The sequence below is a fragment of the Haliaeetus leucocephalus genome, unplaced genomic scaffold (assembly GCF_000737465.1).
Source record: "Haliaeetus leucocephalus isolate CR32 unplaced genomic scaffold, Haliaeetus_leucocephalus-4.0 Scaffold598, whole genome shotgun sequence".
Taxonomy (NCBI): Eukaryota; Metazoa; Chordata; class Aves; order Accipitriformes; family Accipitridae; genus Haliaeetus; species Haliaeetus leucocephalus.
Genome location: NW_010973034.1, coordinates 3,405,921 through 3,420,613, shown reverse-complemented (window position 1 = coordinate 3,420,613; position 14,693 = coordinate 3,405,921). Strand labels below are relative to the sequence as shown.

Sequence of the window (14,693 nt, the reverse complement as noted above, 5' to 3'; positions counted from 1 at the left end):
TCAGTCAGCAGGATTAAACTTTTTGTTTTGAAATGTTTGATTGGTGTCACTAATCTTCTTTTATTATTCCGTGAATTCAATGGAATTTATCTATTACCTGAAAAGAAGAAATTTAAAAGATCCAAATGGAATCTGTGGATCAATATTAGCACCAATACAGATGGCCATTACTTCAAAATGACTGCAGGGACTGAAATAATATATTTATAATTTTCCTCTTACTGCACAAGCATTCCTGCAAAATATTTAGGCAGCAATACCTGCCAGGTCCATATATCTATTCCTGTTAAATTTAAATTTTATACAACTTTCCTTACTGTAATATACAGTATCTCTTTTGTCCTGTTGGATTATTTCATTTTTCATAGAGAAAAGTGATCGATAGCTATCCAACAGATTTTTTTAAAATCCCCTCTCTCCTTCCATTGTATGGCTCAGTTTCAAGATTTAATTGATAGGCAGCCACCATCACTATAACCAGTACCCTTCTAACACAGTTCAGTCACTGACTGTTGATGCTTAAAACACAAAGTTTTGAGGTTGGCTTGCTGTTTATGGAACCAAGATATTCAGAGGTCGTATCTTTTCAGCACACTCACCACCACCTGCCACACAATAACATCAGTCAGACCCGATACTATAATTCAATTAGTTACCTACCATTTGGGTAACAAAAATTGCAAACCCAGTCACGATTTTAAACATTATAAGAATATTCACCCTGAGAACACAGAGGAAGTGTTTAAAAAAAATTGATATGTTTTCTCTTCATATATAGTTTTCTTCTCTTCTCTTCATCTCCTCTTGGGTAGCTGGGTTTGTATCTAGTATTTGACCTCACACTTGCTTTGTCAGTTGACCTGTTCACGCCACAGTCAGGTACTGGTGATAGAAAAGCCCAAAAAGGCTTGTAGAAAAGAGGCAAGCAGCAATCCACCAGGTGAGGAAAGACAGGAGTCCCCGGAACAGGAGAGGAGTGAAAATATTCTTTAGGTTTCCCAAAGCCATTGTTATTTGTACTACAGTTACTTTCATCTTTCCATCAGCAGGTGGAGACTCAGAATAAACTGAACTGGGAAGCAGACTGTTTTCTACTGGAGTGTCAGAATTCAATTCCGGGTAGATGCCCCAAGAGTAATTACCTGTTAAAAAGAAATGAGCAACAGATTTTTGTATAATTAAATTCAATTTTTGTTATTCCTATCACTCTATAGATCATCATATATATAGTTTTCACACACACACAAAAAAAAAATTGAAGTTCTTATAACTTAGTAAACACTAACTGTATTCATCTGCATGGCTTCCTGATCATACTAGTAAGCTATTAGGATAGGATTCATCTTACCTTTTGACATCCTAACATCTACCTGTGATACAGTTGCCTTGGGACCCCTGTCAGTGCTGGGTACGATTCATCTCACCAGATGTAGATGTCTACTCCAGAACGGGATGAATCACAGCCTAATAAAGCCTATCTCTTTCCGTTGACATTTTGCAAAAAGAATGCCATGACTGCATGGCAGGCTGTGAAAGACAGCCCTCACAAGAAAGAAAGAAAAAAAAAAAACAACCAAAACCAGAGTGACAGCAGATCTCCCAGTAATGAAATGAACCCCATACCTCACAATTTCCATTCAAAAATCCTACTTAAGATTGAAAAGCTGAAAAAAATTCCTTTAACAGATGCTCATAAGGTTAAATCAACAATGCTTTACACAATCACTTTTAAAATACTTTTAAAAAGACAAATATTTCAATAGAAGTAAACAGCTTAATTGGTTGTATTACACAATTTCTCAGAAATAAATCAAAAAAATTAGCATATCATTGAAAGATGTCAAAAGCAGCAACACAAGAGGACTGCTTAAAAGCAGCACATCAGTATGTTTTAAATTTCAGGAAACTACTATGTATTTCTGTATTGCAAGTACCTGTACGTTCTAATTCTCTTTAGTAAGCTGAAAATATAAAAGCTCTGTGTAGAACAGAACACATTTTTGTTGATCCAATTTTGCCTACCTAGTGTTTTCAAGAGCAGAGTTGTGTGAAGGAGCATTACCAATGGTGCAACATACTGCAGTGCAATTACACAAAGATAATAGAATACCCGGGCCACCTGGGAAAACAGAAGAGAGTAATTCATGAGTTCTGGCTGATCAAAGCAAACCTTTATGAACATGTCTAGGAAAAACAAGCAATTTATTAAAAAAGCAGTACTTATGCATTAATGCTGTTTTAAAAGTTTTCTAGCACATCTTGGCATGTGACATATTATCTTCAAAAGACCTAATGAAGAAATCCCTATAATGAACTCTACTTTCAGGACATTTACAAATCTGAGAGGAAGTGCTGAAAGGAAATAACTAAAAGCATCAGTTCTGTTAAAACAAACAGAATCAATTTGCTTCTGCAAACTACATGTCATCATTCAAAGATTCCTATTTCAATACACCAGAATCAAAGCTAAATATATATTTAATTTTTAAAGTCCACAGTGATTTACAAACTAAATCCCACTTCAAAAATGAAGTTGTAGTCACAGTCCAAAGCCTCATAAAAAGTAAATGAAAGTTTGGTTAATATTGCAGTCCTTTTTCAAAGGCAAGATATTTTTAAGATTTCCAACTATGAAAAACCACTATTTTAAAAACAGTGACAAGACGATTTTTCATTAACAGTTGATCTACAACAGCATTTAAATGGTCTTTATTTCAGGTATACATTATGGTTCAGTGAAATCCACTCAGATTTATCCCTCCCCCTGCTCCCAATCTGTTCCACCTTTCCCAACATTGTCACATTATGTATTTTATATAAGCTATTGACCTAAAAGACTAGACCAAATAAAGAAGGAAAAAAGTCATAAAATCAATAGCAAGCAAGCAATGAAATAAAACTAACTGGATTTTAGAAAAAACAGAATACAGAGTGGCAAAAAAGATAAAGGCAGACAAGACATTTTTGGAAATACCTCTAAAACCTCAAAGGGCTTCGTGATGAGCAAGCATCAAAAAACTAACACGAGAAGAAAAAGTAGTAAGACACTGACAGAAGAAAAAGCATGAGAAAAAATATTGTAAGGTTATTGATGGAATATGATAAAAAGAACAAATTAAGAAGTAATGATCACTGTAGGATGACAGATAGGGAAGACTTTACTGGCAGAAGTTCCAGAAGAAGATAAAGCAGACATGGCTAGTAAAACAAGACAGGACTTCATTTAATGGCTATGGCCTTCTCAAAGAGAAGATACGGAGATACTGGATAAATGGATTTAGGAAACACCACATGAAACATTATTGTTGTCTTATAATAAGATAAGATGAATGCTCCCAGAACTAAAATTATGTGTTCACAGCAACCAGCACAGTTCTATCCTAACCAGTTGCTTCTACCTGTATTTCCTAATCTTTTTTCTGAAGCAAACTGCTAGCCACTTTGTTCGTAAATAACTACTGCATAGTCCCCTTACAACCTTCAGATGTTCAGTGTAGCCAAGGGCAAGATTATAAGTAATAGTGACAATCCTAAGAGAGGAATCTGTCTTATAGCATACTTCAGTATTCCTCCTGCAATACACCCCAACTCAGCAGGACCATCAGGCAACACTAGAAATGTAAGCTTATTTTGCAGGCAACACACAACACCATTCTACAATAAGCTTAGGAATTTCTAATTCTTCAATTGGTTGATGGTATGTTTTATTACTTTTCTTACAAAAAAAAAAAGTCAAAGAAATTTTTCCTTTGCCACAGTAACAAGATGGGCAGACAGTTTCTTAACTAGGCTAGTGCACTTCAGAGTGGTCTGACAGAATTAAACGTCATTTTATCCCAAAATATAGCCACCTTATCTTGAAGTTTGCCTCAATTTAAAAATCATAGTTGGGATCAGGCAACAGTATTTTAACCTTCTATCTAAATTCAACTTCTTTTTTTTTCCCATGTTGTAGGTACAGATCGCCACTCACCCTGTGCCCTCCCCAAGATCTATTCATGCTGAACAGAAACACATCACATTTGTACATATCTGTAAAGAACAATTCATGAAGGGAACTTTTATAACAACTTCTGAATAACTTAAGACAAGCCATCTGCATAATATAGATGATACATCTCTGCATATTTTGGTTTGCAGAATTTCTCTGCAATGGTGCTACTTTTATAGGAGATAGAGTTTAGGAAGCTTCATTCAGATTTCAGGTCTAGTGCCACAGAAGACATAACAAACTGGAAAAAAAAAAACATTTGTACAGACAGAGCACTCCAAATATGTAACCTCAGTGCTACCATACTTACCATTTTCTGTAAATCAACCATACTTATTCTGCCAGCTTCTTTTTTCATCTGATCCACACTTTTCTGGGCTAAATTCAGATAGGCCTGTAAATGATGACGCATCATAGCCAACCGTAAAGCACACAACAGGATTATAATCCACAACCTCACGGTGTCAAATGTATCTTCTGATATTCTGTGGATTAAAAAAAAAAAAAAAAAAAGGGTAATGCTGTTTTCCAAAGGTCACTCTACTGGTACAGAGTTGTTTGTATCATCTGTAAAGAAATACTGAAGCATATTGTCAAAAATACTTAACGCACAATCTACAGTTAGGAAGTTCACGTGCAAGTAATATTCACTTTTGCCCTCTGCTTCTCTCTCTACTGCTACTTCTTAGTAGCCCTTTTACAGCATTAGATCCAAATTAGTATCCATTTGTCTGTAAACAAGAACAGCTCTTAAATGCTTAAATGCTGAGTAATGAAGAGAGGACACTGAAAAACAAGCTTGCTCAGATAATTACAGGTTTTGAGACACCCAGTTCTAGATAACAAATGTGTACATCAGTTACCTTAGATACTCTGCTAGAGCACAACCCTCACTTTAAAATAAAGTGAGAAACAAAATGGAAGTACAACATATGTATATTTGCAATGTTTTATGTAATAGTTCAGTGGTCATAGAATCACCTTAGAAGTATAACTTTGACTTAGAAAGCAATAAAAGTCTCAGCCAATTGTATCTGTTTCAAGTCTATTTGAGTACTACTGTTTTGAATTATCTAGACTAATAGTGACAATGACAATCACCTATGCTACTTACACAATATTTATTTCAGATACCACTCTTCCTGAAAATTTTTTCTCTTTTTATGGTTTAAACATTTTAGCTATCAATTCCATACACAATTCATCCACACATGGATCTTAAGACAAATTGCTGAGGTCAGTTCTCATACCAATGAATCTCAACTGTCCTCAGTGAAACCATTCCTCTCCTACACCAATATGTAAGATACAGGATTCCAGAAGGTAGCAGTGTGGTGGTATTCCACCCCTAGGAAGAACAACCCATCACTGCCAAGGAGATGCCAGAAGATAGCAGCTTTTTGGGAACCACCACCTTAACATTCAACACTCCGCAACTAATTCTCATTCTTCTGAAATAACAGAAGCTCTTTAGAGCTCAGCTGCAACTTCCACAATACCTTTGACAGCAGATGCTACTAAATTTTAAGTCTTTCACGTTTCTGTGACTTTCACAGGGCACTGCTTAGACTTATGTTTCGTTCTCCATACCCCAGAAAGAATTTTTAAAGGGAATCTTACAAAGGGACGCTCTCTTTGCCCAAAGGTGGGTTCATAATGTAGTCCTTAGTGATTGGTTTTACCCACAGTAGAACCATAAATAAAGGTGCCAAGAAGTTTATATGTAGCAATGTTCTGAAAGAAGAAAAAAAAAAAGGGGGGGAAGTTATTAAATATAAAGAATTACTATACTGTTGAAACAGGGGGTACAGATTCAAAAGGAGAAATCCAGATTTTAAAATAGTTGGGAGAAAGGTAAATAGGAAAATTACTTCCCTATTTTATAGGTATGACTTATATTTCAACAAAACAGTAAAATTACATACTGTGAAATCATACAGGTTGTGGCTTAAAAAAAGTGCTCTCAGAATACCTGAAAACTTGATTTATTCAAAAAAATCTAACCAAAGGAGCTACCTGCATTATGTCACACTATAGTAAAAGACAGTTGTTGAAAATTTCCATACGACAGATAATTATGGGAAATATGCTGCTATATTACTATTTTTTTGGTCTATTAAAAATGTACCCAGATTCATTTCCATTATCTATACAGACCAGGGGAAACAGTTTTGAGAGGTCAGATTTCCCAGTTTAATGAAGATTTTTACTTAGGAACCTTGACTAAATGAAACTTGGTACTTACATTCTATTAAAGATTCTCAGACAATTAAAAAAAAAAAAGCCAGCACAGATACTCCACTTTAAAAGCATTGTATGAAACCGCACAGTTAACGTAAAAGTAGTAGTCTTTTGAAATCTTTGGGTACAAAACAGACAACAGACTTTAAGAGGAGATAGTTTTCTGGAGTTTTTCCTGCAATTAATATCCTTCTTCATTTCTGAACCCCATATGCCAATCATTTTTCACTACTAAAATGAAATGAAAACAGTTGAAGACTTCAGTGCTGCAGAACTGGTGGTTTTGCTAGTGCAATGCATCCTCACTAACAGAATCAGCTTGTCTATACTTCCATCTCCAACCGGAGTGCTTCTACGCTACAGAAAAAATGAGGTAATCGAAAGTTATTCTGAAGAACACAAGACCTTACTGATTTCAAACTACCAAGCTTCCTAAAACCATTAAAATGTTTGCACGTTTCAAATGTCATCACATACACATTTAAATCATTGGTTTCAGATGAAGAAATAAGCACTGCTAGTTATTCAGTGTTGCTAGGGAACACGACAGCATCAAAGAACAGTCCAAAGCATTCCAGTAACTTGTGAAAGCATTTTACCTGAGCTTCTACTTATTTAAGATATCCTACTGAGTTAATGGACTCGAGTATGCCAAAGGGTGGCAAGAATCCCTTTCTGTTTATTTGAGTACAGGGAAAAAGGCTGGAAAGGCGCTTGAAGCAGGCTCTGGAAAATGAGGGAACGTATATGAAAATGGTACAAATTGATTAAGAAGAGTCCAAAATATATGCAGGGAAGGATATTGCTGCTAAAGAAAAAAAAAAAAATCAAACCAGGTATCAATACCAAAAGAGACACCAGATTATTTTTATTCTGTTTACAAAAAAAAAACCCCAAACCCCAAAAAACTTACTCCCTATATACATAAAAGAACCACATTAATCATTTTGAACATATTAGTGAAGTGGTAGTTAATAATTAACTTTTTTTTTCTTCTGTCAGCATTCCCTGTAATGGAATGAGAAAGGGAGCTTGTTCCCTCTGTTTTCTTCTTCTGTGAGTTTTGGGGCTTTTTTTCTTTTTCTTTTGTTGGATTTTTTTGAGGGAGCTTGGGGGCTGGTGGGTTTTTTGGGCAGCTTTGGGGATTCGGGGGATTTGGGGTTAGTTTTGGATTTTTTTTGTTTATTTGGTTGGTTTTGCTTTTTGGTTTTATTTCCCAAAAGTAGACAATGTATTTGACTGCAGAGAAAGGCATTGTTTTCCTGCAGCCAAATTAGAGAGCTTTGGATCAGTGACACATCATCCTCATTTACTACTCTCCCTTAGTCACTGTCAAACAACTGCAAACAGTCAATAATGACCTACTCATCGATAAAAACACATCACTAAGGGCAAATACTGATGTCTTCAATTAGAACCTATCATTTGACAATGACTCTTTGTCTATAATGGCATTACCTAATTACAGTGATATCTGATGAAGTTTTAATCCATTTAACATAATTTTTATATTGTTCCAGCTGAATAGTCAAAGTATCAGTAGACTTTTGAAAATAATTCTTGGTGTTGAGTTATCCTCAACAACCAGTTCCAACATCCTCTAAACTTTAAGTTAGAGAAGACTTATTTTTCATAACCCCATTCTAGTGGATATTAATTACCCTTTTAGTTCTTGATTAACGAACTTCTGTTTCAGAGATATTATGTTTCTGCCTAGGATCTCATGTCCACAGATCAGGAAAGGTGTTGGAAAATTAGAGGATACTTACAGAAAAGGCACAAGAAATTTTAAAATATTGAGAACCATAAAAATGAAAAACTAAGCAGTTTACTTAGCTGAAAAGAACAGATTAGGAAGTGACCCAGTCACAGTCTACACAGACAGAAACTTAACAGCAGATATAGCAAGCCAACAGCTTGCAGCTGTACCTGGATGTGTTCAACTACAAAGAGTGCAAGTATAACACAAAGTACTTGGTTATAAATTTACCAAGAGTGAAGGACCCACTTTAAAACACAGATTAATTTTTAAGATGGGCATTTTTGGGGGAAGAGAAAAAAAGAATACAGTTTGAACATAAATAATTTTTGTATCAGAAAATATAACTGTTCTCTCAGGAAAGTGACCAGACTAAATGATAACAATGGCTGGTGCTGCAGAATTTGTCATTAACATGTATTAAACATCAAAGGTCAAGATCTATGAAAGACATTTGGAGTTTCCCCCTCAATCAGAGAATCCTGAAGAGAAATAGTTAAATCGGAGAAAACATTTTACTACCAAACTCAAGGATGGCTGAAAAAGAAAATATTCCTTTAAATTGGTATAAACATCTGACCCTTATTAAATGTTCTGGGTCATTTTTTCTTTGTATCTTACCCTAAACTTATTAAAGGCATGATGCCCACCTGGAGATCCAGGTGGAAAAAAAAGCCTGTGGCTGCACCTCTACTTCCTGAAAGTTATCTTAACTTCCAAAAAGATATGATGGGAGAAAGGAAGCAGTAAGCAGAAACATCCAAGGTGGAGCTCTTGCAGGAGGAAAGGAACCCTCCTTTAATTGGGACTCTAATTACAAGGCAAAGAATCTAACAGACTGGCAGAGCACAGGTTGAGCAGAAACAGGCAGGTGGCAAGTCTGCTCAAGATACGAAAAGCTGGCAGCAACAGAAGTCTTAGTCACTACTGCCCTCTTGTTGGAATAGTTTGCTTTGTTTATTTTCAGACATTAAAGATTTAAGACTGAGTAGCATATACCTATGTGCATATATTTTCTCTTACTGTGTTATTTTTTCTGTTGCTAAATTCAGAGCATCCAGATGCATTTGAGCCAGTCGCAAGCCAGGGAATGTCAAAAAAGCACCAATAAGTGAACACAGAACAGCCAGGAACAATTTGAAGGTTAGTTTAGACACAGGACCCCTAAAAGAAAAGAAAGGAAATAAGCATTTTCTTGGGGAGGAAGTTGGGGGGGGGGGGGGGGGGTATCAGAGAATACTTTCAACTCAACAGTATCTAACATTCAATAAAAAAAACAAACAGTATTCTATAGTCTTCCTCTGGAATACCAGCATTATTACAAACCCATCAGGAGTTAAAAATTAAAAACGTCACCTATTTACTTCCTAGAAAAACAGAAAACCTAAGCTACTGCCTATAAGATGTTAAGTTTGTTAGTAGAGAAGAACAAAAAAAAAGAATAATTTATATTGTAATTAACAACAAATTATGTAACAGAAATAGCTAATAGAATTAATTTAATGATTATGTTTTTTAGAGAGGAATGGATGCATCATAAGTTTAACTGGTCAAAGACAAAGTGGATATTTAAGTTATGCTACTTACATTCTATCTTTATCCATTAAAAAGCTCTATCAAACTGTTATTACTGCAGTTTTTCACAGATTTATCTAAAACATATATGTGGCCAATTAATGTGTCTCTTCCAAGTGATGAATATAGTTGGTTTTAATGAACTATGGAGTATATAAAAAAAAATACTGAAAAAATATCCAGTAGAAACTAAATTATGGAATTAACGAACACTGGATTACACAAAAAAACAAGTGACATGTAACTAACACAGATTAAAGAGGAACAAAAACAAATCTAGTGATCCACATGAGTTTCAGATTCTTTCTTAATCTACGTCGTATAAACTACCAAGAGACACCATCATCAACTCAATTGCTGCTGTAAACAGCCAAAGCACTGCAAAAGTTCAAAAATAAATACACACTTAACAGGAAAATTAATACAGTAGTAAACTTGCAATAGCTTAGGAAAAACAGGGTGAAGAAAGGCTAGAAACCACATGGGATTCAGTTAAGGGTTTCCCATGAGTTTACTCATAAATGACCCACTAATCTAGTTTGAGGAAACTTCTGTTCCTCAAAAATAAAGAGATTCCATAGCTTCTCCATGATACTTGTGAATTTCTAAGCAAGAAATTCAAAGTTGTGCTCCCACTGTGATGACATACCCTATAAATGCATTTTAGAGCCTGTGTATAAGGAAAGAATTGCAACAGAAATCCATTTTACAATATACAAAGGCTGTCTACGACAGCAATTGTGTATTTATGTAACATCACAAGCTATGGCATGTTCCTTTAACAGTCTATACAAAAGTTGGATGTCCTGTAGCAAGCAGATGTTATTGCATAATAGGAAAACACCATCACAACCTGAAAACAGGATTGAACACCAAAATTTATTCCTAATGCCAACTTTATCACAAGCTCCACCTGTAGCTTTTGCACGCTCATCCTCTTGCATACCACAGGAATGGCAAAAAATACCTATCACCTGTTTTAAGCAATCCTTGCAAAGCTGAAGGGAATTACCATGAAAAAAGTGTTTACAGTTTAGAACTCTACTTTATAAACTACAACCAAAATGTCAGGGTAGAAACTATCTCCAAATTAAAAAGAGAAAAAACAAATGCAACTTAAGTTACTTGTGAGTACTGATGAATTATTTTCATTAATCCACGTCTTCACATTATTATAGAGATTTTAAGCACATACAAGAGCAAAACATGAAAGACAAATGCTTGCTAAGAAAATCCAAGTGGTTCAGTTATAAATACACACATAAAACAGACAAATATATTTCCAGAAACTTACTGGGATTCCAAACCCTGCTTTTCAAGAAACTGCATAGCACTTTCTGAGAAATTCGAGAATCCTGCAGAGACACATATATGTATTTTATTGCAGTACAAATGCAGAATCCCATTTTTCAAATAAAATGCTAGGTAACAGGTCATCTTTTAAACAAATTTTCATAGGTCTAGAATAGCTCTTTCATGTGCTAATTAGTAAGCCATAAGGCAATAAAACTTGATTATTAACATCTCTGATATTTGTACACTTCATGAACATGAATAAAATTAACAGTATTTTTTACAAACATAAGTATTTCTTTTTTTTTTTTTTTTTCACTAAAGGAGCTTCACTTTACTATGAAAGGCAAAATAGGTTAAATGTAAAACTGGAAGGCAAATATAATTAACATAACAAACAACATAGGCAAAGATTACACTATTTAAGAGAAAACAGGGAAATACACAGGATATCCCTCAGAATCTGCATTCCAAAGCAAAATTTCTTATGACATATAGGACATATATAATTTACTTTAACACAGATATTTAAAAAAAAAAACAAAAAAACCCTAAAAGACTGGAAATAAATTTTTCAGGTCTTGCAATCACGAGAGCTGTTGCAAACACTAAAGAAAGGAGTTACCTGATTCCAGTCCAAACTCTAGATAGTTTTCTGTGACAATGAGAATTGCCATTGCTTTCACAAAGAAGAAAAAACCAAAGGTGACACAGACTGATCTTTCACCTCCATCCTCTACTTTGAAATAATGGGTAGTCAACGAAAACAGTACCTTACTACACAAGAAGAAGGTCAAGGAAAATTAAGTCTGTAAAATAACTATATTTAAGAATTATGAAGCTGTATTTTGGTCACCTATACTAGGGCTGATCTGTAATGTGCAGGTTTTTTAAAGAAGTAATATGTGTTCAACCAATTTCAGGTTAAAACTACAGAATACTGTAAAGCATAGTAATCACATAACGGGTACCCAGGAATACACTACTTTGGAGTATAGTTTTGATTTAGGCTTACTAATAGTCAACTGCAGCAACATTCACCACCAATCTAGGAGAATTAAACTGCAGTTTAAATGTAAATGACTACATAATCATAAGTTACATCAAAGAAAAAATAAGACAATTGTATCTTCAATGCAAAATATCAAGCTAAATGAAAAATATTTCTTCAAACCACAGAAGTCAAGATTTAATATATCTTAATTTCAAAATCCAAAATACTACTTTTGAATGGAACAACTGTGGTGGCAGGGGAGTGAATAAACACTTTTTTAACCACAGAGGAGCTATATGTGTTCCTCCTAGATGCACAACCCTAAGCTATAAATACCAACAGCAAGAACGCGATGCTCCAACAAGCACTTCTATCAATAATGGGACAAAATTTCTCAACTATGAAAACTTCGGCTCTCAGGGAGCATAGACCTGCCCTACAAGAAACTTACAAATGGCATGGGATTGTTGCTTAGATTATTATGTGACTGTTTAGTAAACAGAAAACACGTGAAAAGATGAAATTTGTATTTCTCTACTTTCACGTGCACGTGTTTGAGATTTCTCAGCTATCAAAGACAGTAAAACAACAGCACATTTGGTACCATCTCGGAAAGAAAATCTACCCAATGCTCATCTTGGGGAAAAAAAAAAACCCACCACCACCAACAAAAAAAAAACTTAAAAAAACCTATATAGTCTGGTATGATATATTAAGTTCTTTCATGTAACCCCAGTGCCACAAATATGAACATCTAAGACATCACCTGCTCTGTTATCAAGCTGTTTTTAAAATGTTTATGGAGTATTTTCCTTTTTAACACATTTCTAAACATAATTAGCTCCAAAGTTAAACAGTAGATTAGGATAAGTTTTTCATGATACATTGTCAACTTTTATTACGATGAACTACAGCCCATTATAACTGATTTTTTTTTTTCCAAATGGCAGGCAATATCCAGTCCATATTTTAAAAAAGTACTTGGAGATCACTCCAGACATTACCTGTTTGGAAAAATGAAAGAGAAAAAGAAAAAAGAAGATTTTTAGTGTAAACTGTACTCTTTTTCCACTATGCACAAACCAGGACGCATGCTCATTCATATTTGCACTTTTTCTAATAGTGGAAGTATTTTCAGATGTAGATTACATGAAAACATGTTTTAGAGTATCTATTCAGTAAAACATTTGAACAGTCATCAGTTAATCTCTCAAGAAACTATATGATTATGCAATATCTCACTCCATTAAGCAGCACATATTTAAACATACACATTGCTGTATTTCATGTATATGCAGAGGTACTCATAAGCACACAGTAATGTGGCCTAAGCACAGCATCTCATGACTCTTAAGTTCACAGTAATCAACTTAAGCTCCCTTCATACTTCACGGAAAGAAATGATTTATCTAAAGGAAGACTTAAATAATCCTAAAAAGAGGTACCTAATGGATCATATAGAATGTGTTCCAGAAAGCTCTGTTTCTCTCACAATATGTTCTTAAACCAAGTGTCTTCTTACAGCTAGGGACATCGATCACAAATTGAAAACACACTGATTTCAAATCTCGAAGTTATACAAAGGACTTCATAACAGTTTGTGACCAATAGTCCTAACCTATAAACAGATTTATAATCCCCTAGACACTTCATGTTTTCAATATGGATTGTGGCTAAAGAATGTGGAAAATGCAGCCAGGAAAAAGAAAGCATACTGACAGTAAACTCCAATTACAGTGCAGATTCAGAACCTTATATATAAATTAATGATTATGCAAACTATATGTGAATGAAACCCTGGTACTTGAATAATCACCACTGCTACCTATTTTAGGAATGGAAAAAATCAAAGCATTATGGCTTGCTTCATCAATTCCTTTCACTGCTTAACCTACGTTTTAGGACCTACTAAAGAAATAATTCAGGAATATACAGTGCTAAGTTAATAGATTCCTCACCCTCCCCACCCCACTTTTTGTAATTTTTTTTTTTTTTGGTCATAAAAGGTAATATGCCTGTAGAATTCATGGTATACATTTTTACAAAAATAATTTTATGTTTTAAATTGCTGCAATTATGGAAATTTTTTTATGATATAGTCCACTGGTATTTATGCACATGGTTGAAGAGAAAAACATCCATCTTCTGTTTCTATTAAAATACACGAAATTTTTGGATTCACAGTTGAAAACCAGATAAACTCCTCTATATTACTTCTAATTGCATGTATGTAGATAATATTACAGTTTAAGGCTTAGAGGTTATTTTAAGGTATTTAATGACTGATTTTCCCTAGATGAACCTTCAGTCAAGTTAAGACTGTCGCTTCCCTTTGCTATGCCATAGATATGTTTTCCAAAAGTAGCCAGTGAAATTTACTAATCTACCAATGAAATCAGGTTACTTAAATCTTTTCAGATAAGACAGCTGAGAAATACGTTACTTTTGCTATACCACATTAATTTGCCTAAATACTTTGCCTTTGCAACAGAAATGATTGCATACAACACTGTTTAAAAGTTTATACACAAAAAGTTAAGTAACCTGACTTACTCAGCTGTTCTCAGTGATGAATTTTAAACAGCTGTATAAGTACAGTAATTTAATTTAGGTACACGCTACATTAAGATGGATCATCTCTGTATTGTCCATCTTACTCTATCCTCATGCACATTCTTCCTCCCGCCAATGAAGTATTTTGTTATTTTACAAACCCCATCTTTTGAAAGTAAGCTGGCTGCAACTGCTATATTTAAAATAGTGATCAAGAATTCAGGTTGCTAATTTTGAATATTTTTTCTGACAGAAGCCACCTTTCCAAGTTTCCAAATAATAGAAAT

At 34.4% G+C, this 14,693-nt stretch overlaps 1 protein-coding gene across 4 annotated transcripts in view; it reads right to left on the bottom strand.

Moving 5' to 3' along the window:
• Positions 1-791: 791 nt before the first annotated feature.
• TMEM161B (transmembrane protein 161B) overlaps positions 792-14,693 on the bottom strand; it is a 30,166-nt gene continuing 16,264 nt past the window's right edge. The window contains exons 5-11 of one of the 4 annotated variants that reach the window (XM_010578042.1): positions 11,485-11,636; positions 10,861-10,921; positions 9,015-9,155; positions 5,612-5,725; positions 4,302-4,476; positions 2,023-2,119; positions 792-1,142 (exon numbers count right to left, since the gene is read on the bottom strand). In XM_010578042.1, the coding sequence (XP_010576344.1) occupies positions 865-1,142; positions 2,023-2,119; positions 4,302-4,476; positions 5,612-5,725; positions 9,015-9,155; positions 10,861-10,921; positions 11,485-11,636 (1,018 nt within the window). In that variant the 3' untranslated portion in view covers positions 792-864. The remainder of the gene's footprint in view (positions 1,143-2,022; positions 2,120-4,301; positions 4,477-5,611; positions 5,726-9,014; positions 9,156-10,860; positions 10,922-11,484; positions 11,637-14,693) is intronic. The other 3 variants (XM_010578043.1, XM_010578044.1, XM_010578045.1) reach the window with 3 other exon arrangements.